The sequence below is a fragment of the Mus caroli genome, unplaced genomic scaffold (genome assembly GCF_978045245.1).
Source record: "Mus caroli unplaced genomic scaffold, Mus_caroli_1 scaffold_17, whole genome shotgun sequence".
NCBI lineage: Eukaryota > Metazoa > Chordata > Mammalia > Rodentia > Muridae > Mus > Mus caroli.
In genome coordinates, this window is record NW_028227272.1 from 46,678,781 (window position 1) to 46,704,707 (window position 25,927).

The window sequence follows — 25,927 nt, forward strand, 5'->3', positions numbered from 1 at the left end:
TTTGCTTCTAGAGACAACACATTCTAAACCTTGGTATATTAATTTGGTGGGCATACAAGGTGACATGTAAGGCTTCCACCTCTAAATGAGGTCATTAAACCGCCTGGCACCATAGAGTCTGTTCTCTCCAAACTTCCTTCTTTTTATTCTTCTCTTGGCATTCGTATTGTACCAGGGTATGACTGCTGTCCTAGTCTCTGCCAACTTCTTTCCAATTTCCTATCTCAGGCATACAGCCTAATAAAATTCTTATGTGTCTAATCCCATTTTTGGCCTCTGCTTCTTGGAGGACCCAAGCTAGCATAAATACTTTAGAGAAAAGTCACCATAGAAATAAGGAATTCACTGCTCATTTTTTAAAAAAGTCTGCAGAGAAAAACAAACAGGGGATCAGGAGTCAGAGAATGAAGAATGGATGTCTATATGGAGGAAGAAAGATGATGATAAAATAGCTCTAGCAACTCTTGTCATTAAATCCTCTCCAGCCTCAAGTGGGGAAAAACTAGACCCTTTGGTATGAGGGACTTAACCACAGGCTCTCTCAGCATGATGTTAGTTGCATTAACTACATAGCCAGAAAATACTGTAAGAGATATCAAATCTAGTCAACCACCATTTAAGTTTTACCAATAATGTGGCTCCTCAGAACTGTTAGGAAAACTGTTAGACTATTTTCATCCAGAACGTGGACATTTACTAAAGGAAGTTAGTAGCTACTGGGAGTTGCATGTTGTGACTGTTTATGTTGTAGAAACGTAATTAACTTAATTTTACTCAAGCAAGCAGGGGATCAATCCTATTTGACATCAATGTAGTCAGAAAATAGTGGGCCCAATAGCTCCTCTCTCAAGGTAACTGTAAGAAAGATTCAGTGCATTTCTTTCGTGTTAAGGATAAATTCCCTGGCCAGACTCAGCAATCACAGGACTTGATTTTAGTAGCAATAACTGGGCTATCCGGAAGTTCAGCTTGTCAGTTACTCTAGCCTACATTATCCTTTCATTCTGCTCATTATTTATTGATCCCGTAACCTCAGCTCATTTGAGATAATTAAGAGATTCCCTTAATAGAGAAGATTTACCAGGAGACTGGTGGAATTAATGCCTTACGGGGGCTCATCCTTAGAAAAAAAAACGGCCTTTTCTAAAGCCCAGATGCTGAATTAGAATTCAAAATTTTGTATTTCTTCTTATGATTCCTACCCTCAGTTGTATGAGCTTCGGGCCTCACAAAGTCTGAATTTGTCCCAGGAGGCTTATATAACAAGCTAAGAAATTTGGCCGTGGTCCTGAATAGAGGGACCATGAAAAGAGAGTAGCAAGACCATATTTGCATTTGCAGAAAGATTACTTTGGGAACAATGTAGACAAAAGCCTAAAAGAAGATCAGATCTAGAGGGAAAAATATGAGGAAGTCATCATTGTATTTCAAGTAAGAATAAAGACCTTTTTTGCTTTTTTATTTTTGACAAAGGGAGCTGGTGTTTCCTTTGAACCAGCCGACTCCTCTGGGGGATTTCTAATATGACTTGGGGAAGCACTCCTCCCTCAACCATATTTAGGAAGTGTTATACTTCCTCACAGAACCTGAGCAGAGCAAAGACTCTGACAATCAGCCTTTGTCTTCCAAAAGTAAAGTGTGAGGTTTTCATACTCAACACTGCTACCTTAAAGAAAACGGTCAGCGTCTGTCTTAGAATGAACTGTCAGTGTAAAAACAAGAAGTAGGCAAATTGTCAGTGGATATTCTCTGACTTCAAAGGAGAGACAGTTTAAGTTATGCATTCTGGGTGGTAAATTCAATTTCTTTAAATGTATATTTACAACATATATTCTAACATTCATTAATGTGGCTTCTTCAGGATGAATAAATGTTGAATATCAAGAAGACAGAGCACAGAAGAGGTGGATTTTCTACCAGACCTTCAATCTTATTTCAAACTCACAAAGCATAGCCACCGCCCCACACACACCAAAAAAAAAAAAAAAGGAAAGGAAAGGAAGGAAGGAAGGGAGGGAGGGAAGGAGGGAGGGAGGGAGAAGAGAGAGAGAGAGAGAGAGAGAGAGAGAGAGAGAGAGAGAGAGAGAGAGAGAGAAAGAGGGAAAGAAAGAAAGAAAGAAAGAAAGAAAGAAAGAAAGAAAGAAAGAAAGAAAGAAAGAAAGGAAGGAAGGAAGGAAGGAAGGAAGGAAGGAAGGAAGGAAGAAAGAAAGAAAGAAAGAAAGAAAGAAAGAAAGAAAGAAAGAAAGAAAGAAAGAAAGAAAGAAAGAAAGAAAGAAAGAAAGAGAAAAGAAAAAAACCAGTTTAACAGTTTTACGGACCTCAGCCAAAAGATTCAGTGAAGCTAACTAGGAATCTGAATTTGGCAAATGGACCAAATAAGTGTAAGAATTCCACATTAATTTCAAAAAAAGGAATGAGCTGGTAGATGTTTACCTATTTTTCACCACTATCGGGGCAAAGGAAAAGCCATTTGCTATTGTTCCTCGAGTGAGAAAGCTCTCCCATCTTCCTGGGGGTTTAGATAGCCACACAATCTACATACAACCAGTTATAAACTCTTCTTGCCAAAGTATTTCTACCCGGTGTGTTATGGAGAAGGGAAATCTTATGCCAAGATTATGAGTATGCCCCTGGAGTTTGCTTTTTTTTTTTTTTCAGTGTATGCTTGGCATACAGAGAATGCCAAAGAAATACTGAGCAAAAGGACATGTTGTGATAAAGTTGCAAGAAGAGATGTTTATGCTTCTGATTTGGGGCTATTATGGAGAATTTTCTTTAGAATATACTTAAACACACTTTTATTTGAATTCTCGGTGGCTAGATCAGAGATTCCTGTCATTTCTAGGTTACAGAACTATCTGGCTGAATGTGTTGCAGACTTTACTGAAGTTTACAGATGCACACAAACAGAAGTCAGTACATGGCCCTGCACACCTATGCTAAGGGCTGGAGGGCATCGCCTCCTGCCTCACTGGGCACATAACCATAATGGTGGATCCAAGAACTTGGCTCTGAAGTTTGACTCTGTGGATCCCTCTAACTGTTCTAACCCTTTGGAAAAAAGAGATATTGAGATTATTAATGGATGTCATATCACAAGACATGGGAGTAGACAGGAAGAATAGACACCTCTTTTGTAGGGAGCTAAGACAAAATATTCACCACATTTGACTTACTCCTCCACACACTACTATGAATGCAATTTCCAGTGAAATAGGTCTCCACAATAAAACATGACTATTGGGCACAGAGACCAGACAAATGAATCTTTCTATGGTTTATCCCCAGTGCCTAACATATTATTTATAACCAAATATTTGTTGTGAAAGACAACAACGCTAAAAAACAAACAAAAAACCCCACTCTCTGTCAATGTCAAAAAACAACTGAGTGGCAATGTATGTATGAGTTTGGGCTCTAATACCCACATCTTCAAAAGAGGAGAACGTTTTTCTACTCATAAACCATTTAAGTATAGAGTAAAGCAATGCCCACTAAAGATGATGGAACAAAATTAAGCATTTAAATTCAATATTTTATTATAAAATGGTAGTTTGGAAATGGACTCTAAAACCCAAGACAAAATGTCAATAACTATTTGTAAAACAGGCAATCAGAAAGGCCTGCATACTGAGCGCTGAGGTCCAGGCTTGGTCACAGAAGGTATGTAATTCCACATGAGGTAGCATCTAACATATTTTTATTAGGCTCTAGGGAGCCTCATTAAGAGAATTTTTTACTATGGCATTTATTATTTACTCTTCAGTTTAAGTTAATTTTTTTCACAAAGACAAACCACTGTCCCTGGCTATAAAGTAATTGGATCTTTTGAATCTGGCTCTTGAAAAATAAATAGGTTTCTATTTAACCTTCAATACTCTGACAAATCAGATCAATCCTTGTTAGTACCCAATATATACCACATCAAAGTGTTACTATCATTTGTGGTGGATTGGAAGCCTCACTGGGGATTTAAGCTGAATATTTGAATATTTGGAGAGTTATTTGATGTGCTATTTCTGTCTGACAGTTTACATCTTACCATTTTTCTTTATACATATAAGAATATCAACTTTGGTGGGCATATATCCTCCCTCCCTCCCTCCCTCCCTCCTTCCCTCCCTCCCCCCTCCCTTCCTTCCTTCCTTCCTTCCTTCCTTCCTTCCTTCCTTCCTTCCTTCCTTCCTTCCTGATTTGAGCCAGATTCTCACTGTGTACCTCTGGCTGACCTGGAATGCAATATATGGACTAGGCAGAACTTGAATTCTCAAAACATCCTCCTGTCTCTCCATTTTGAGTAATAGGGATATGTTATCAACTATTGGAGCCAGATAGATGGCTCAGTAGTTAAGAATATGTTCTAATCTTACGGAGGACCCAAGTTCAGTTCCCAGGACACACAGGATCAGATGTCTTCTGTACACTGTAGGCCTCTGCACTCAGATGCACACATTCATTCGTACACACACACACACACACACACACACACACACACACACACACACACACATATCACTAACCTACATTTTTAATGCCAACTGCTGTCTTAAAAATTGATACTGGCTTCTTTCACTGGGGTCATGCTGCCATTCCCCAGCTATTAAGAGCATTGCATGATGTTTTCACAGCTGTATTTTTCTCATCAATGAGTTACCTTATTTATGGTGCTTGGAGAAGCTCAAAGCATCTAGGGGGACAAAGCCATAAATGTTAGCATTCTTCTCCCTTCTGGGGAAGCGCTGTAGTGCTGCCTATGTCCTAGAATATGTACCAGATTAAAAGTTCCTTCTCCTAAGATTTGCTAACTGTCACCTTTCCCACAATTCTAGTTGCCACTTATCCCAGTTTAAGAATATATTTTCCCTGGAATCAATTTTCATCGTACTATATTCCCCTTTGTGCATTGTGGTCATGCACTAAAATGCACACTGCAAAGTCATCTACCATCCTGAGTGTGCAGATAAGTGAGTCTTTGATTCTTGTGCCTTTTCTTGGGCTCCTACTCATCTGTTTGTTTTGTCAGATTCCAATGTTTTTGTTTAACTTATTATATCTTGTTATCCTTTAGAAATCTGTTTGTTTTCTAATAGAGACAGAAAGGGAGTAGATCTGTGTGGAAGGGGCAGTCTGGAGGAATTGGGAGAAGTTAGAGGGAGAGGAAAATGAAATATGACTAAGGCATATATTATGTCTCAGTCAATGTCATATTGCTGTGAAGAGAAAACATGACCATATTCACTCTTATAAGGAAAAGTGTTTAATCAGGTTTGGCTTACAGTTCAAAGTTTAGTCCATTGTCATCATGGCAAGAACCATGGCAGTATACAGGCAGATATGGTGCTGGAGAGTAGCTGAGAGTTCTACATCTAGATCTGCTGGCAGAGGGAAGAAGGCTGGTTTGAACATTTGAAACTCTAAAGACCACCCCCAATGACACATTTGCTCCAACAAAGCCATACACACTCTAACTAGGGCCCTATGGTGGCCATTCTTATTCAAACCACCACACATTTTATATATACATACATACATACACACACATATACATATACACATATATGTATATGTGTGTGTGCATATATATGTATATATTATATTCATACAAGAAAAAAATCTGAAAAAAAGTCATCTACTTCAAGCCCCTCTCCCTAACACACACACACACACACACACACACACACACACACACACACACACACAGAGAGAGAGAGAGAGAGAGAGAGAGAGAGAGATCTATTTGAATTCCTTAAATAATCACTCCTATAACCTATACAGATGTTACATACTCTGTGCTTCACACTTATGGTTCATTTTCCCATAAGAAAATTAAATCATTGAGCCCATCAAAGCGTTGAAGAATATAATGCAACTGGGTAATATTTACCCACCTTGAGAGTTAAAATTAGTTGACACAGTTAAGTGTAATCTTAATGGGGTTAGAAGAATTCCATTAGTGGAAAACAACTGCCTGCAGATTGAAGTAATCCCAAAGGAATGGGTTATAAAATCATTTCCCTTTCTACCTCAGGGAAATAGAGCACGTTAGGGCTTGGTGCTTTGGACAAGAATCTCTTCTATGTTTGACCCAGGACTCTCAGCACACTGGATGGGAAACTCTAAGTCACAGTTTAAGATGACAGCTTATTTTCAAGATTGAGCATATTCCATTCATTGAAAATTGTGACACTAAGTACAATAATAAGAAAAATCAAACACATGGTTGTAATGATTATGCTAAAAAATTGCCTGTGCATATTTAATATCAAAATATCTAATATACAGAATTTGGGAATATTAGAAAAACAAAATAACTTGGGATTGAAGTTTATTGTATGTATTTACTTAATCCACTCTTGGCTGCTGTAACAGAATCCTGAGATTAGGTGATTAAAAAAATCTTTCAGTTCTATAGGCTGCCAAGCCTGGGGGCCTCACATCTGGAAAAGTCACTCAGGTGAATCAGCCTATAGTGGAAGATAGAAAAGCAAGTACATTATAGCTGAAAAGACAGAGTCAACCCTCTTCTCTACTAGACATTTACTCATTCATGAGACTGGAGGGCTGCCTCCACCTCATCTACATGCCTCCCATGTGACTCTACCACCCAATAGGACGAAGTCTAAAACATGATTTTTTGGGTACATATTCAAACCATAGCTATAACTAAGTAATTAAAAAATAATTAGCTTTGTATCCATGTTTGTGTGTTAGAATATTCAATAGAACTTATCTCTTCTCTCTTCCTTTCCTTTACTCAGACCGAGAAGTGTTATCAGTATCTGAATCGCTTTGCCAAGTTCAGCAGATTTGTGTATAGTTTAGAATCCATATATAAGCTGTGATCGCCCCTTATGTTTGGTGGGAACAAATCTGCATTTGTAAACTGAATAAGATTTGAATAACATACTAAAGACTTCAGAATAACACTGTTTGAACTTTAGTACATTACTAAAGCAAGTCTCTTTAATAGTAAGATGCCCCAGACATATCTTCGGTGCATAAAGGTCATGCTTAAGCCCCGGGAAGCCACACAAATGTATAATGTGCAAATCGTTACAAAACCAATGCTTGTGGCAAAACAAATTCATGCCTAACAAACATGCCTTGTCTTTGAGAAGGTGAATTTTCTATTTCCAATATTCTGTGCATATAAGACAATCATTTAGCCTTTGGTTACCAGCCCTTTAAAAGCCATTTGCAATCTCAAACTCTTTGCAATGTCAAAATGCATTTTGGACAGTGATGCTCAACCAGAAGTGAACCCCCCCCCCCAACTCCCACTAAACACACACCATTAAAGGCTATTTGACAATATCTAAACACATTTTTTTGGTCATCAAAACAAGTGTGGATGTTACTGCAGTCTAATGAGTAGTACCCAGGTATGTTTTCAAAAGTCCACAGAACAGAACAATTCCCACACAGGTTCACAATACAAGAAACTATCAGTCTGAGCCGTTCATGGTATCAAGTCCAGGAAACTCAAATCTAGATCACATAAGGTTCACTAACATGAATTAGTAATGATTACTTTATGTGCTTTAGAAACTAATCCATGGACATCTTTTTTTTTCTATATGGATCACAAACTGCTGTCTTCTTTGGTTTTTACCTCTTCCCATTTTCATACCTTTGACACTAAATTATAATGAGCTTGCCTTTTCCATCTTTATATTTTTGTTATTTTTATAAAATCCCTCACCAAAGTTAACAACTCTCTGCCTTCCTCTAAGCATAACAAATATACTTTACAATGGTGTCTTCCCTACAAGAGAAGTTTAAATGAAGGGATTTAGAAATAAAATGTGATTGTTTCTATGTGGCTGGCCCATCGCTTCTTACCACGATGTGACTAAGTTCATCTCTCCCCTCCTCGTCAGTCCACTGAATTTCCATGGAAAGTCTGGTCTATTTCCACACCATCTCCTACTCCTGTGATAAAGAGCTTCACTTCTATTAGGCAATTAATTCCATCCTTGCATTTCTCTAAAATATACTTTCATGTGTAAAGCACGGATTCATGTTCTTTGAGAAGCATGGAGTTTATAACCTTGGCAACACGACTGAATATCCCATTCATAAAAGCTGTACTATGCGTTTAGATTTCAGTAAAGTTTAAGTATTTTTCTCCATAAAAATAATAGATTTATTTCCAGACTTACACTTTTTTTTGGAATTGACATTTTTCTTTTTTTTTTCTTCTGCCTGCACCAAATTTACTTTAGTTTGTCTATGATAGGTGGGAAACAAGGCTTTCTCTGTAGCTTCTTTCTAAATTCTTTGGATTCCTTCACTCGCTCACATTATCTGCGGGTGCAGTTGTAGAACACAGTGCACTAGCTATATGGTTTCGTCCTGCTTAGGGGAATCATTCTAACGTTCATATTTGACTATGACCTTTTTCCCTTCCAGAAGGTTCACAGCACTTACCAGACTGAAGGAATTTAAAACTCTCTGCCCAGATACTGATGTTGAATATTGATTGGTTTGAGTGGGTGGCACTTGCAAACTATCAGACACAGGCACTCTCTCTGACCTCAGTTACTACTTCAAAGCAGATCTGAAGTTTCCCATGAGACAGTTTCTTCCCTATACTGAAAGGAGACCCATACTTTGACTACTGGACATTAGAAGTTGCTGCTGAAATGAATGTGTATAGACAAACATATTAAAACAGCATTTATCTTTCATTAGTTTTAAACACACATTTTCTTATCCTACATTTATCACCCTTGGAACCTTGAAGTAACTTTCGTCTTACACTATGCTACAAATGTATCATTCACATTTGTATTAATAAAAAATCAGAGAGTGTATATGCTTTTGATCTTAACTGCTGCTTTCTAAGCAGGATTTCATATGCCCTGGATGCTATTAAATAAAATGTGTGTGCTTTTCATCTGTTAAGCTATCAGTGTCTAATGGAATGCTCCAGCCTAGGCCTTGTCTCCTAGACCAAGAGAGACCAAAAATAAATAAATAAATAAATAAATAAATAAATAAATAAATAAATAAATAAAATAGAGAAACAAAAGTTTTCAGCCTTATAGGTTTCAATTGCAAAGACATTTTATTTAATTAGTGATTTTTTTCTGACATTTTAGCATTCCCTATGGGTGGTACTGAGCACTTTCTAAGGGGAAAAAAAAGGGTATTTTAGTTTAATTGGTCCCTGTTGCTATAACAGAGCAACTGAGATTAAGAAACTTATAAAGATTGATTGTGGAGTCTGGGAAGTCCAGGATGGTATACCTGTTTAGGCAGCTTCTTGTGATGGTCTACAGTTTTGCCAACCCATGGCAGAAGGCAGAAGTGAAACAGAGCATGTGCAAGCAGAAAGAATGGATGAAATTCCCACTATAGCTAAACTATGCCTCTGTTAAGACCATTACTACAGTCAGGAGAGCTCCTTCTTCGGGACCAAAACCCTCCCACTAGGCTGGCTTAACAAAGAAAGAGTTTGTTTTTTAAGCCTGCCCAATCTTGCAGGACTTATTCTCCCTATTGGGAGGCTCACCAAGAAAGCCTCCCTCCATCTTTCAGCTTCTCCCTTTTGCTATCAGCTTTGCTAAGCACCTTTCACGGAAATCCATTTAGCTTAAACCAGCTTTGGCTGGGATTCTGTTGAGTTTCCCGAGATTAGCTTGCATACAGACATAGAAAGGCTTTCTTCTCAAAGTCTTACAAACTACTTCCAATCATTTCATAGACAGAGTGTAAGGAATGAAATGATCTGAAGCCTGACCACAAATAGTGGTCAAGAGGACTGTGAGGATAAGTCTTTACTGGAAGTATGCACTTACTGCGACATTCCAATCTCTTTCCGGCCTATCTGACACCTTAGTCACAGGGTTAGTCTTGCAGAAAAAAAAAAAAAAAAAAGCTATTAAAAAATACAGTATGGAGCTTCCCCGTCACTGAGATAACTCGGAAGAGGATATGAGTGGATATTACTACTTCCACCAAGAAAAAGGGCTGTCAGTTGTCGGCAGCTCTTACAGATAAATAAGGACATGTGGAAACATCTGTGCTTATTAAAGTTGAATGATATTCCTATGTTCTTTTCTATTTTCCCTCTGTGGGAAACCATAATGTGGTGAAGAATTTCATTTTCTCTCTTTTTATTGTTTATGTGCCAGAATTATTGGGAATAGTTTATACTTTAGTCCTTCCTTCGTTCTTTCCTTCTGTCCTTCCTTCCCTCCCTCCCTCCCTCCCTCCCTCTTTTCTCTTTCTCATTCCTTCCTTCCTTTCTTCCTTTCTTTCTTTTTTCCTTTCTTCACATTGATGACTTACAGTCTGCCGCCCAGTTCCCAACAATCGTTCAGTAGCAGCTGTGAATGGAAGTCCAAGGATCTAGCAGTTACTCAGTCTCACACAGCAAGCAGGTGAAGGAGCAAGAGCAAGACTCCCTTCTTCCAATGTCCTTATATTGTCTCCAGCAGAAGGTGTAGCCCAGATTAAAGGTGTGTTCCTGGATGACCTTGAACTCGGAGATTTAATCTTCTGGAATCCATAGCCACTATGCCTCAAGATCGCCATACAAAGATCCAGATCAGAAACTTCTATCTCCCAGCCTCCAGATAAGGGTCACTGGTGAACCTTCCAATTCTGGATTGTAGTTCATTCCAAATATAGTCAAGTTGACAACCAGGAATAGCCACTACAGATAGCTAAGAAAATTAAAAACTAATTTGTCAGGGGGTAGAAGCAAACTCAGTCTCTCCATTAGTCTTTACTAATAGCCACTAGCTCATGACTTATAAGGCAGTGCTATTTAAAAAGCAGTTCTAAGGTTATGGATTCAGCTCAGTGGGTAAACATTGTGTTGCTTAAGTTCAGTTCCCCAGAACCTATATAAAGAGGAGGACTATAGTGTGGATTTATAGTTCTACAGAAATATAAAAGGCAGAGATGGGAGAATCCCCTAGACCAGTGGTTCTCAAACGCTAAGACCCTTTAATACAGTTCCTCGTGTTGTAGTGACCGCAACCATGCAATTGTTCTCATTGCTACTTCATATCTGTAATTTTGCTACTGTTATGAATCATAATGCAAATATCTGATATGAAGGATGTCTGATATGTGACCCACCCCACACACACACCCAAGAGGGGTCTTGTGACCCACAAGGTTGAGAACTGCTGCCTTAGAAGTTTACAGAAAAGCTGTCTGTCTCAAAGTCATAGTCGAGGACTGATATAGAAGGTTGTCCTCTGGCCTCCGCATGTGAGACGTGCAATTACCCAGTTATCCTTGGGTTTCTCATCTCCATTTTATTTTCTACATAAATCAGTAGTTTTATGTGTGTCTTTTATTTGATGAATAGCAATGTTTTTCATTTGGATACCTTTATTAGCATTAGAAACAAGGCTGATTAGAAAGAAAAACTCTTCGTTTTATCACAAGGATTTTTACAAATATGATCCAGATTTTAATTATTCAAAAATATGATCCTCCTACATTATTTAGGGTGTGATATAAGATGTTGATGATCCCTTAGCAGGCACAGGGTTAATCAGAGAAATGTTAACACCTCTTGCTTCTGAGTTAACTTAAGAAGTAGCTAGGCAACTTCTCTTCGCTTCACTTCTTATTTTTAACTACTAGAAAGATTGCCTGATGCAGTACTCTTCTTAGAATTGTAAGGATAAGTCACATCCTTGGTCAGTTATGTCTCCATGTGTTTTCTAGGTCAATACCTGCTGACATAATAGCAGAAATGTTCTTATCTAAATGTAAGTGCTACAATGCAGCACTTCCTTTCCAGATACTATATTTTGTGGGATTTCATTAGTACTCAAGAATTTAAATCTGCATGGGCTCGGAACAGATTGAGGCCAATGTATGTGTAGTATAAATCTTTTCCCAAGCTGCCCTCTTCCAAGCAACCCGTTTCCTAATGAAGTGAGATAGGATCCTTGTAAGACTTTAAGCCTTATTTAGAATACACTAGCAAGTCTAGCACTACCTAATAAGCAATTAAGAAACAGACTAGCAGTCTTGTGTGTGGAATTTCTGAGGTAACGTGAACCTAAGGACAGCGAGTTTCACCACAACTTCCCACTTTGAGAAAATAAAACAAGAATCACTGAGCAAGCATAACCTCCAACACTCTGTTCCGCTTCGTTTCAGTCCTTTGAATTGCTACCTCCATGACCAGATGTCTGTTCATTCAGCAGCCCTGAGCAGTGTACCAGATCCTGTGCTTCTCTTGGCTGTACTGAGCATGCAGCGCTAAATAGCTGGGGACCCTACGCCTTTAAGGCGCGCGGGAGAGGCCGAAGAGGTGGGGGACGACACGACACGCCCATAGGGCGGAGCTACCTCCTAGGCCGGGGACCAGCATGGCGTGACGTCACGAAGAATCCAGCTTTGATTGGCGAGAATTTAGAGAGGCCGGCTGAGAGCGAAGGAGGCGGGTCTGGTTGCCGTGGTGACCGGCTGCCCTGCGGTCGCCTGGTAACGGTGGGGACTGTGCGGTCTGTGGGGTGCGGGCGGCGGAGGCCGCAGAGATCCTGGCCCGAGCCCAGCCGGGCGCTGGGGGTCTGAGCAGGGATGGCCGCCGCGGCCGCGGTGATCCCGCCGTCGGGCTTGGACGATGGGGTGTCTCGGGCTCGCGGGGAAGGCGCAGGGGAGGCTGTGGTGGAGCGCGGGCCGGGAGCGGCCTACCACATGTTCGTGGTGATGGAAGACTTAGTGGAGAAGCTGAAGCTGCTCCGCTACGAGGAGGAGCTACTCCGAAAGAGCAATCTGAAGCCCCCGTCCAGGTGCGTGCCTTGCCCCAGCGCCGGGTGCTGGCTGGACCCCAGGGGGACGCTCCCCCTAGGTGAGGCGAAGACCCCGCGCGGGGGTCCGCACATCCCTTCCTCTGGCTTCTGTGCTCAGGAAGGAAACTTCCGCACTGAGGAAGGTGGAGTTTTTCAGACTTGATCATTTTGTGGAGAAAGTAAACAAGTTTTGTAATGGCAGGGAGGACTGGGGAAGACAGTCTGCCCATTTTTCAAAACAGTCACACACCGTCTACCAAACACAAATCTTGTTTTAAATGTAATTAAATACCCAAAGTAGAAAGGGTAGAAAAACCTATCTCTAGAGATGAGCGCCCTTATCATTTAGATCTCTTTCTAGTTTTTGTTTTCCTTTGCTAGACTTTGTAAACTAACAACTGTGAATACTTAGGACATATCCAAGCCGCACTTGTTATGTAGTAAGTAAACTTGTGGGCTAATTACTATGGTTCAAACGACTTCGTGCTTTTGCAACAACAATACTCTTAGAAAATGGGAAGTGGAGAAGGCAAATGAAATAAGTGTTGGAATGGCCCTCATTATAGGACCTAAAGTTCCGGCTTGCAGTGGTGGGGAAAGTTTGGAATATCCCCAAGGCAGAGCCTTTGGTTGTCAAGAGTGATAGACAAAAGTCCCTCATGTAATCATGGTAGCTTAGTGATAACTGTGTTTTATTGCTTTTCCTTCACTCTAAAGCCCGTGTTTGTTTTATTCTGTAAGAAGAAATTAAAAAGTTATTTATCGTACTTTCTTTTCCATCTATGGGTAGGCACATATCATTTCTCTTGGCATTTTGAGCTCTTACCCTCTCCCAGACAGGTCTGGAAGGATTCTTAGGCTTGTATAAAATCTGCCCACAATGCCAAGTTAGTCTGTAACAGGAGAAAAATTAGAGAAGAAAGATCATCTTGATCCTGATCCACAATAGAAGTTTCTAGATTGGGATTATTATTTAAAATAAATTGGTCATAGTAATATAGATGGCCAACATTTTTGGTGGGGATAAAAGTGTTAAGTTTTTCAGATTTATCTGTCAAACAAAGGGAAAATGGACTTAGTATTAATAGTAATATTATTAATGAGCTCTTATTAATACCTTGCTGTACTGAAACTCAAAGCTTGAGCAAGACACCTTGTACCACGGATTTGTGTGGAGATATTCTAGCCAGTAGGTCAAGGTGTTGCCACCAAACTTAACACGTCCTCATCACGTGGAAATGTAGGAAGATGTTGCCAAGGCTCTTGTCCAGGTGTGCCTTTTCAGAAGGTCTGGAGGCAAAGCATCTGTAGGTGATTCTGATATACCTTCATGCTGCCGAATCACCATCACAGGCCCACAGTATCTGTCAGTGTCCCTTCCTCTGTCCTCAAGGAGTGATAATTAATAAGGAATAAACAGTTATTGGTGGGTAAATTCCTTGTAAACCTGTGCCTGAACATTTATACTTTCTAGATGGAAAAAGTTTAGAAAATAGAAGTATAGATCACTGATTCTTATGTAATTGGTTTTATACACACACAATTTAAAAACATGATGTCATTAGTCTCTTTAAATTCACATATATATATATATATATATATATATACACACACACACACATATATATATGTATTAGTGATAGCAACATAAAGCAAAGCAGATCTCTGATTAACTTTTTGGATGATGCTAGTTGTACCTTTTATGTCCTCCTTAGCTCTGTACAAATCATACCCTCATGGGAACATATCTAGTACAGTAATGGAATTAGCAAAGTGCAGCAGTGGTGACGTGTGGGGACCTCATGGAGGTTCTTGTTCCTTTCTGAAACCCTGCACCATCTAAGTTGAGAACTTCTGAAATGTACCTGTGTAGGGTTCCATTCCCAAAAGTTATGGTTGTGCAGGACTGAGGGAAGATGCTCCTGGCAGCACTTTAAGGAGTTGATTGGAATATGTAGCTAAGATGTTTGGCATAGCTGGTAGGCTACAACCAGTAAAGATATGCTAAGTTATTAGTCTCTTTAAATACACAGTTGCCACTTGGGGGGTGGAGGAACTTACTCATGACCAGTTAATTGATTTTGACCAAAGCTTTATGCCATTCTCAAAAATTACTACCTTCCATTCCCTGGTTGTATGGGTTTTTGGTCAAATATTTTGTGTGCTGTAGGGATTGTCCCTTGATACTGGCTCAAAACGTTCTGGGTGCCGTGAATCACTAGATCGTTCAAGAGTCTTAATGAAGGATGCTTGAGGGACAATTAGCAACTTTGGACTTGTCTGTGTGGCTTCCTTACTGTTGACTTGCTTTAGCTTACGCATCCAATCCTCCCTTCCTTTGAAACAGACACTACTTTGCTCTGCCTACCAACCCAGGCGAGCAGTTCTACATGTTTTGCACTCTTGCTGCGTGGCTGATCAACAAAACTGGCCGTGCCTTTGAGCAGCCTCAAGAATACGACGATCCCAATGCAACTATATCTAATATACTCTCTGAGCTTCGCTCTTTTGTAAGTGAGATACTCTCTTCTCCGTATTCTCAAACTGTGGATTTCAATAGTAACAGTTCAGTAACAGATGCTAGCCTTTTAGATGACTCTTTTGGAAGAGTAGACAGACAGACTGATAATTGACTGATATGAGTGATTTTTAAATTTATTTCAAAGTAAGACCTTCCCAGAATTGTTGATACTTTATGTAACATGATTTCCACTTCTAAAATGTTACTATAAGCTCTCTTTAGGCCGGATTAATAATATTTTTTTTAAGTTTTGTAAGCCTCAAAAGTAAATTCTTAGGTAGTTGCTTAGCTCTTCCCCTCAAGGGATCATTCAGAGTATAAAGCAAACAACATACTTTGAAAGGGTTTTGGATTTGTTAGATTTCTCACTTGTACTTTTGTTTCTGAATTTTCCTGGGGAAAGGCAAGAAGGCATTTTTGACACAGGTTGCTAATTTTCATAAGTGAATCACTGTATCCTTTTTTTAAAATACATTTTACCATGGTAGGAGTTTTGCTGATAACTTTTCAGTACTGATTTGTTTCCCTGTCCCTTTATATACATATACATATATGTATATTTGAAATTACAGAAAGTCAGGTATTTAATCCTGTATGGAGGCTACAGTACATTCTTTGAAGAGACAATAAATTAGGATATTAAAAAAGGACAGAGGAAAGATTTGCTGGTTTCTAGACTGAACACGGTTACAGAGATCACCCCTGCAGTCTGCCTCTGGATTTTCCTCAGGTGTGCTGGGGAACACAAAGCAACAGTGTTGAGCTTGCATGTCCCATTCTCCACAGTCAGCAATCTAACTGCTTATGTGAATCCTAGTTCTTAACCAAGCTGGGCCTGAGGCGGTCACAAGGGTGGGCTAAGGGTGAGTGGACCTGAGAGGTCTGGGAAGCATGTACGATGGGGGTGTAAGTGCCTTTTAATCTGGTACTTTGAACATAAACTATCTGTATTTTCCTTTGTGTAAATGTATCAGTGGACTGAAAAGACTTAAGAAATGAATGCCTAAAGGGATTATCTTTATCTTGTCATTTGAGAAGTGGAAAAATTATACATGTGCTCAGCAGTTCTTTGCTGAAACAATCTTGACCTCTGGGATGTAACTGACAAATAATGTCTTTATCTTTTCAGGGGAGGACTGCAGATTTTCCTCCTTCAAAATTAAAGTCTGGTTACGGAGAACAAGTATGCTATGTTCTTGATTGCTTAGCTGAAGAAGCTTTAAAATATATTGGTTTCACTTGGAAAAGGTAACGATTACCACCCAGACAATATTGATATTACGGACTTAATGGGTTTTGTTGTTGTTGTTTGCTTGTTTGTCTTGTTTGTCTTGTTTGTTTCTGAAGTCTAATCAAAGTGACAAGAGCTGACTGATTGAAACTGACAATGGCACTAAAGATTGATTAAGTGTAGACAAAATCAGAATGCTTTCCAAATCTATTCTGAAATGATGTCATCCATTCGGTGCCTCTCCTCTTTGTAATTATTGTAATGCTTGCCAGTTTGGAGAAACTTTCTAAGTTCTCTCTGTGCTTGTATTTATTTATACCCACAGCCATTGTGTGTGCATGTCGAGGGAACTGAAAGCCTCATATATAAGTGGGAAGAAATTAATACAGTACTGAGTGTGGGACTTTCTTTTCCCATGCTCAGTGGCAAAAATAACCCTGATGAAGCCACTTGACCTCATCTTGGATAGTGTCCATAGCTTCTCTCTGCTCTGAAAGCACATTGTTTATTTTTATGATATTGAAATTATTTACAGGTATAACTTTGTTGCTACAAATTCATCATATGTATTCTTTGGTAATTAGCATTGCACTTAGTTCATCATATATGTTCAGTAGATATTGATGGATAAATAAAATCAGAAGCTACTGCTTTTATAGGGTATGATAAAAATATATACATTTCATCTTTTGAAAGCTGATAGATTAGATTTTATTTACTGATTATTAGATATTATTTATTCATAAATTAGAATGTAGAACAGGATCCAAATAAAATATGACTTAGCATTGGTGTTTAGATTTGAACAAACTTCTGCAGCTAAAAAGATATATATTATTCCATGCTAATATATTTAAACATACACAATTACATTTATGTAAAAATATACTTCCTTTTAGTAAGTACTTCTAAAACTTATAAAAATGTATTTGTGGGTGTTTGTATGTATGTGGGTATATACAAGAAACATATTTAAGAATAGTTATGCACATATGTATAACACCAATGAAAGAAAAGAAGGCACTGAATTTGAAAGAGAACAAGGAGGTGGGTATATGGGAGGGTTTGAAGAGAAGAAAGAGGAGGGGAATGATATAATCTCAAAAATATTATTAAAACTTACCGGATTTAAGCTGTCATTGGATTTAAGCATATTCAATAACTGATATCCATTTACTTTCAAGGTAAGACATGGCAATTTCCTTTGTTTCAACCCAAACATTTCTATCCCGTTCATTGTAAAGAATGACTCTGCAATCTCTAATACTACTGGTTAGATTTCAAGAAAAGATCAATTACATGATGTGCTGCCCTAGTTTGTTAGTTACTAAGTGTATCCCAGTGTATGGTTGCTGCATTGCAAGCTATTACTGTTTCAACACTATTCAATTTGTACTTTCTTTGTTTCTAGTATAATCTTTGTCTTGGCCTGTAGATTTTGACTTGGGTAATTTGTAGGAACTGTATATACATGGAGAAGAAAAGAAAACATTTGAAAAGTAATAAATGTTGGAAACTCTATCACCTATGTAATACATAAATTACACAAAACTTTCTTATTTATAGGTTATTTTTATTCCTTACTATTTCAAATGACTTTTAGAAGAACTTTGTTTTTGAGATAATTATATAATTCTAACTTATGAAAATTGGCAAATTTATCATACAATGTTGAATTGGTTCATAATAGTCTTTTCTTCCTATTACATGTTAATCTGTATAGTTTGTTAAACTTTTTTAGATATATGTTTTTAGAATTAATTGTCACAATAAATGCAAATATGTCTAGGTATTTTTAATGTGAAAATAAGTAGATCTTAAGGGGGAAATGGTTGTCCAACACTTTAGTGTTAGAACCACTAACTGGACTTTAGAAATCAAAATCGAGCTTGCTCTCTCTATAAATATAAATTGCATATTTGAGCAATGTGAATTGAAAATTAAAACTATAGACATACTAAAAGATCAGAGAGATATAGGAGGTGTGGCTCGAGGGTAATACTTTAAATATGTAATATTAAATCAAAGGTCTGGACAAGAAAACGTGGCCAAAGTAAGAATTATAAGTCTTTACTATTTATGATTCTAAGTAGTGAAATTAGGGAACAGATTAGATTCGGTAAACATTAATTTTCTTAATTTATAAAAGTTAAAGAGTATAAATCTGTGTTTTACTAAAAATGAATCATCAATTAAAATATATAAAGTTACTCAATCACTTTTATGCCTAACAAATTTAAAGAAACACTGATTTTTTTCACTTGTTTATTGGCACACATTATTTTATGCATATTGGTAAAACTATTGAAACAGTCCTTACTATTCTTGGGAGGATTAATTAGGATAGCATTTTGGAAGCCAATTTTGGTAGTTTGCTAAAACAATAAATAACAATTACAAAGTCGTTGATGTAGCCATTCTACATGGACAAATTTATTTTAAAAGATCTGTCTAGTAATAAATTTACAAATATGACCTTTACAATTTATATAGCAAACAGTAGATATGACCCTAATCTTTAGTCACAGGCTGAGAGTTTAATTGTAGAACTGCTGTTCAATGGAATGGAATGCATATGATATTATGTGGTGTGTGTGTGTGTGTGTGTGTGTGTGTGTGTGTGTGTGTGTAAGTGAACATGTTAGATGATAGTATAGTCAGCATTAATTTATTTTTGTAAGTGTACTTTTTACATTTAGTGGTAGACATCTTTGCTTTCTTTAACATTGAAGTTTTGGAGAAAACACAATAGATTCACTGGAGGATAACAAAGGGAATGGTCCCACAACAAACATCTTTGGCATTCCTCACAAGACACTTTTGATCTTACTAAAAATTTTTAAGCATTCAATAAATCTTGTTATTTCAGGCCATCATACCCAGTGGAAGAACTAGAAGAAGAAACTGTTCCAGAAGATGATGCCGAGTTAACATTAAGTAAAGTGGATGAAGAATTTGTGGTAAGTGTGTAGCCCAGCTGCCCTAAGGCCTTGCCTTTGACTTGTTCTCCCTCCGCTAACTCTCCTCCTGTGTTTGTCTGGAATGTGTTTTGTTTCTAAGTGCAGTACCATCATCAGTCCTCAGGCCTTTGTTTAAGTTAATATTTATGGTCTTGAGTCAACTTCAGAAGAGATTCTAAGTGTGTGTGTGTGTGTGTGACCAGTTATATGAATAATGTTTATTAACAAACATGCATGATCTTAAAAAGCAATTACTTGCAAAAAATTAGAACAGAAAAATAGCACTCAGTTCATGTTTGGCTGAATGTGGTGGTGCACACCTGTGATCCCGGATTTGGGAGTCAGAGTTGAGCTGAACACTGTAGAATGTGTCCACATACTTTGACCTGGACTCGGGATGGGGCAGAGAACTTATGTAGTGTTTTTCTTTCACAAACCAACTGAAGATTTCATGGGATTTTTTAAGCCAGTACATAATCCACTCCATATTTCAGAATAAATAAGCTATATAAGCTATAAATTTGCTAGTTGTTGAATTATCTTAATATTACAAGTTAATAAATAACCATTTAATAAATTGGATTATATCCAAACAGAATCTGATGTAACTGATATGACTTATTTACAGACGATAGTAACATGAGAGTGACAATTTGTGCTGTTTTACAAAATTAGCTGTCATCATGACTGTCACTGTGTAAAATATGTACTAGTACCAGTATATTAATATTTGTTATAAATAGAATAATTAAGGTAGACTCTGTTTAATATTTCTCAGTATTTTAAAGCATTTTAATATATATTTAATTAAAAGTATAAAGGATACTTTTAACCATATTAAAATACATGACTCTGCATGACTTTTGTGAATTTTTTTAGCCCCAAGGCTGAATGTCATTCTAGCCAGGCTAGCCTAGTACTCTCACTATATAGCCATAGTCAAGTCTGGCCTCTGGTTCTTAATCTAGACCACAATCAAACCAGTCAGCTTAAAAAAATATTTTTAATATGATAAAATTTGAAAGTCAAGGCAGAAAAATGTAGTCATCAATTCTGCAGCAGCTATTGAAACCCTGTTGTGTAGGAGGCAGTAGATAGCTCATGGCCTGGAATCCAAAAGCAAGACGGTGCTGTATGTGATCCAGGAACTTTGAGAAATCGGAGCTTCTGGGGTTGAGTGGGGTGCAGCGTCAGCTGAACTGGAAAAATAATTTGGGCATTTATAGAGATTCAGACTTTATTGTTCAATAGACTTTCCACTCAGGACCAGAAAAAAATATCCTCATCTATTCTCATTTATTTAGTTATATTCCCATTTACTTAGTTATTTCCGTTGTCTTTTTAATAACTAATAGTGTATTAGTCTACACATGGACCTAGTATACCAACATTTAATTTCAAAATTGTCCCTCAAAAATACTAGTCAAAGAGAAAGTACCCAAGGAGCTGAAGGGGTCTGCAGCCCGATAGGAGGAACAACAATACGAACTAACCAGTACCCCCAGAGCTACATGTCTCTAGCTACATGTTTGGCAGAGGATGGCCTAGTCGGCCGTCAATGGGAGGAGAGACCCCTGGTCTTACAAAGATTCTGTACCCCAGTATAGGGGAATGCCAGGGCCAGGAAGCAGGAAGCAGGTGGGTTGGGGAGCAGGGGGAGGAGGAGGGGTATAGGGGATTTTCGGAGGGGAAACTGGGAAAGGGGGTAGCATTTGAAATGTATATGAAGAAAACATCTAATAAAAAAAAAAGAGTTAAAAAATACTCATCAAAGGAAAGAAAAAAGACTATTATCAGTAGGGGGAAAGCTAAGAGGATGCTGTCTCATCTTGTTCTCTGTCATGGCACCAGTTTACTGGGCTTCATTTGGTACGTGTCAAGTTTTCAGTATTTGACATAGAATCTCTTAGGATTATTTTGTAACTCTTCAAAATTTTAGCAAGTTTTTTTCTTTGAGCCCTTTAAAGTTTGAAGCAGAATTGTTGAGTTTATAAGATTAGGGAAATAAACTAGACAGTAGTATTTATACTGTTCTTACAAACCAGGAAGTGAAGATCAAACCACTGGCCTCCCTCAGAGCAGGTGTCTCTGGAACCTGTTTGCCTTTGTCAAGCAGCTTGCCATGTCCCCTCTTTTCTTCCACCTCCTCATGCTAGGCTAAGGTCCCCTCTCTTCCTTCCCCTGTCATTGTTGGTAAGGAGAGCTGGGTTGGTGCCTACAAAGCCTTGCAAGGAACCCATCCATCCTGTTTAGAGCTGTTTGGGTGGGTCACAGATGATAAGGATCATTTGTAGAAACTAGGGACCTTCAAATAGAAAGTGCCAATCAAAATAAGTCACATTGGCAATTAGTTTTTAAAACTGACAATGATGCAGAGTATTCTTGCTTTATATGATCATATCTTTAGTAACAAGCAGAAGGGAATTAGTACCAGTTAAGCAAGAAGATGATAGGAAATTGTGCTTTCTGAATTACGGAGATAAATCATTGAGAATAATCCTAACTTGTTTCAAGCCATTTCTTCTAAGCTTATGCTTGAATTCCCTTTGAGTGTTCTTGTCATATTATTTAGTAAGTGAAGTTCTTTTTCTGTGTGTTATATTCTCTAAGAAGCAGGACCAATAGGACACACACACACCTTTAGAAAGAAAGTTTCTGTGTTTGTTTTTGTTTCTTCCCTGGAGCACTGGGGATTGGATTGGAACCCAGGCCTCACACATACCATGTGAATATTCTCCCCTGAGCTGAGCTACAGTGCCTTTGTACCATGGGCTCTTTCCAAGTTACCCAGAATTAAGCAGACCTAGAACACATGTAGCCTAGGAAGGCCTCAAACTTTTGATATTCTGCCTCAGCTTCCTGGGCTAACTAGAATCACAGATTTACACAACAAGCTTGACTGAGAGAAAGTTTTTACATGGAACGGAGTCACGTGACTATGGGGGTAAGAAGTCTAAAGACCTGCTCCTGACAAGCTAGACCCCAGGATAACTGATGGTGTAGTTCCTGTGTGACTGCAAAAACCGCAAGGAGCACAATGCTTTGAGTGTCTGTCTGAATTTGATCCCACAGGCAAGACAAGACTGATGCTCTGGCTTGCAGGAAGGTACAGGGTAGAGCATCTGTTGGTGTGCTTGTCCTGCTCAGGCCCTTTGGGTGGAATGAGACACAGCCACCTTGGAAAATGCAGTCCAGTCTACTCAACTCTATTGATTCAAATATTTATTTCACCTAGAAATACGCACATGAATAATATTTAATAAATTATTTCAGCATCCCATGCTCATTCAAATTGATACATAGAGTTAGCCATCATACCTACATCCCTTGTCAGCTTGGCCTCCTTTAAATTACATTTAATCTCCAAATAAAGTCAATAGCAAGATCATAATTCTGATTAAGTATATGACACAAAGTATCTTATATTTATGAAAAAGGTGATAAAAAAGAAAAACTACATTTGCAAACATAGAAGAAATATGTATGACAATACAATTCTTATTTCTATAAGAAGTTACGTAGTTATAAACTACTATTTATATCTACCTTCATTCACCACACATTCTGTATTCCCTTTGCCTTCAGGACCTCAGCTGACAGTGGTTATTTACCTGGTGACTTAGCCAACCTTCATTCCTAAAGGGTCTGGATCATCAGAAGTCTCATCTGCATTAGGTCATCATGGTTTTCCATTGAGTGTAATCAGAGTGTGGCAGTACTAAAGGATACACCGAAGGGTAGCCTGTACTCCAGACATCCTCAGTCATGTTTCTGTTGTAAGGTAGCTTAATTTCCCCTTGCGTCAGGATCAGTCATTCCAGCCAGCAGTGACTCTTCTCTTGCCTGTTGATACAGAAATGTGAGGGGCCCAAAGTATCCAAATAGTGTTTGACCATGCAGCTCAGTAGAGTCATCATTATGTCTCCTAATGGAAGTGTTCTTCCATTTGGAACAAGAATCTGTAGGCTAACAGAATAATAAAGTCACAGGAACTAGATGCAAAGATTTTGCTAATGGCTAATTAGAAGTAGTGGTGTTGCTAATGTTTGCAGCCCTTAATTCCTGAACCTATGAATGAGGGCTTTGAGAGAAACATTACCATATACCGATGATGGCTTATGCTAGAGTCTACTATTAAAGCCCCGTCCTGTTAGTGTTCAATAAAGTTCAAGTATTGGCTGGCCACCTGTGTAAACAGTACTGAGGAGGTCAGAGTAACTTTCCTGTAACCTTGTTTCTTCAAACAGCAATGAGTCATTGGCATTTTAATGAATTACTCCGGTTGTTGCATAGTACGAACACAGAATACACTCAAGCCACTTTTCAGAAGTGTATTGACTTAGCATATAAACAAGTCAGTTGTGTCTATTCCTCTGTGCCCCCATTATTACCACCTTAAGTAAAAACAAATGTTACCCAAGTGTATAGAGTATATCTAAACTGTCTTGTGTAATGCTGAATTCTTTCCATTTCTTCAAGGCTTAGAGCCATATTCTCAAGCCTTACCTTAGTGGAGTAGATCTCAGATAGGACCTTAGAATTTTCATTCCAACAAGTTCCCAGGCGATACTAATGTAACTGGTCTCAGCATCCCATTTCCAGAAGGCTTACATTTCTCAAATCTGAAGGTAAAGGCCATAAGTGAAATCTCCCACTGCAACTTTGAACAGTCCTGCTTGTAGAACCTTTTGCTCTCTGATACTCACTTTTTGCCTGGTTTGTTTGTGTTTCTGTTTACAAGAGCCTATGACTTGAGGACCAAGTTTTGTTGGCAGCATTATGATGTTCAGTGTCCTTATGATTGAGATATTCTTGTTAGATTATTTTTACCTACTATATTACTACAATGGCATTGTTTTATATGCTAACAGACGTTCCTGCTTATTTTCTGTGTATAGAACAGAATCTCAAAGGGTCACTTCCTACCCACACCCCACAACCAACTGCACTCAGGTGAGGAGCAGTTTGGAATCCCTTTGGGCTGTCCATTTAAATGGATATGAGGGCAGAACACCACACATTACTATTATACCTTAACAAGCTTGAGCACCCAGAGTGCTTTGCACACATAGTGTGAAAAGTGCATCTTCAGTTCTGGAGAAATGGCTCAGTGGCTAAAACCTTGCTGCTTTTCCCAAAGACCTGACACCCAGCTTTCTGTCTTCCGTGAGCCCTGGAACACATGTAGCATGCACAGGCACAGATACAGGTACAAACACATAAGAACACATTGGTCTAAGTGCATCTGCATGCACCTGTCCCTGGAACCAGTGAACTGACTTGTGTCTTTCAGCCTTCATTTCTCTTCATTTCAGTCTTCTTGCTCAGAATTCCATAAACTTGCACTATTTCATGCATGCCACTTGGGCCTATTTGTCTATTTTTATGTTCATCAATGAACTGTAGCAATTACTCCTTCCCCTCCTACTTTTCCCTCCCTTTTTCAGTGTCTGCAGAAACAGGTTTTTTAAATGGCACCATCAAAACTTCAAAGAACATATGAGCTGTTAATAATTGTGTGCCCTACTTTATGCATATTTATTAGACTTTTAAATATGCTTTACGGAGTCAGTCATATTAAGTTCAGCATAGCTTAGGATATTATGTATTTAAAAATCTATTTTTAAATGATAGGTTTTTTAATTTGAAATATTTTTATTTTTCAAAGGAAGAGGAGACAGATAATGAAGAAAACTTTATTGATCTCAACGTTTTAAAGGCCCAGACCTATCGCTTGGTAAGTGTCATTGGCTAATCAATCAGCATACGTGTTCTGCTGGAAATCTGGCCATTTGCCAGGCACTATTTTGTGTGCCTCTTGAAAATTAGTTATGCAAATTGTTTTCCTATACATGAAATGTTACAATTATAACAAGCATAAAATCTAGAAGGGTGAATGAGGTTGCCTCCTGCCTGGGGAACCCACACAGTGCCTCTAGGGCAAACTGAAAATGTGTTTGCTAGATGCCATTTTTAATTATGGAAAGCTAAATTGCTCTCTTTCAAGTTATTACCCATTGAAGTAGACCAGGAATGGATGACTTCTGTTTATAGGAAATTACTTAAGTTGTATTTCTGTGAAATAAAGTAGATTCTGTTCCATTGTCAGGCATTGCTTTATGAAAGTTTCTCTCTGTTGTGATAACAAAATAAATCTAGTCTATAATACTATGCTTACTGTAAGTGAGCTATTTTAAATGAAAGTTGTGGTGCTTTGCATTTTTATATGTATATCATATTTCAACAATGTATATATCTATGTACCCTCGAAAAAGTAGATCTGCAGTATATTCTTATTGGTCCTCTATTTTCTTGTCTGAATCCTCAAAGCCAGTTTAGATCTAGTTTTTGTTTCATTTGAAAACTTCCTAGAGCTACCCCAAGATGATCTCTCTATATATTGTTTACTGCCTTAGTGTTGTTGATTTTCCAGTAGTTATTATCC

General features: G+C 38.2%; 1 protein-coding gene across 2 annotated transcripts in view; it reads left to right on the forward strand.

Moving 5' to 3' along the window:
- Positions 1-12,440: 12,440 nt before the first annotated feature.
- Ift57 (intraflagellar transport 57) overlaps positions 12,441-25,927 on the forward strand; it is a 59,328-nt gene continuing 45,841 nt past the window's right edge. Inside the window, exons 1-5 of one of the 2 annotated variants that reach the window (XM_085832200.1) lie at positions 12,441-12,770; positions 15,118-15,280; positions 16,421-16,539; positions 19,392-19,482; positions 25,151-25,219. In XM_085832200.1, the coding sequence (XP_085688326.1) occupies positions 12,559-12,770; positions 15,118-15,280; positions 16,421-16,539; positions 19,392-19,482; positions 25,151-25,219 (654 nt within the window). In that variant the 5' untranslated portion in view covers positions 12,441-12,558. The remainder of the gene's footprint in view (positions 12,771-15,117; positions 15,281-16,420; positions 16,540-19,391; positions 19,483-25,150; positions 25,220-25,927) is intronic. The other variant, XM_021184843.3, reaches the window with a different exon arrangement.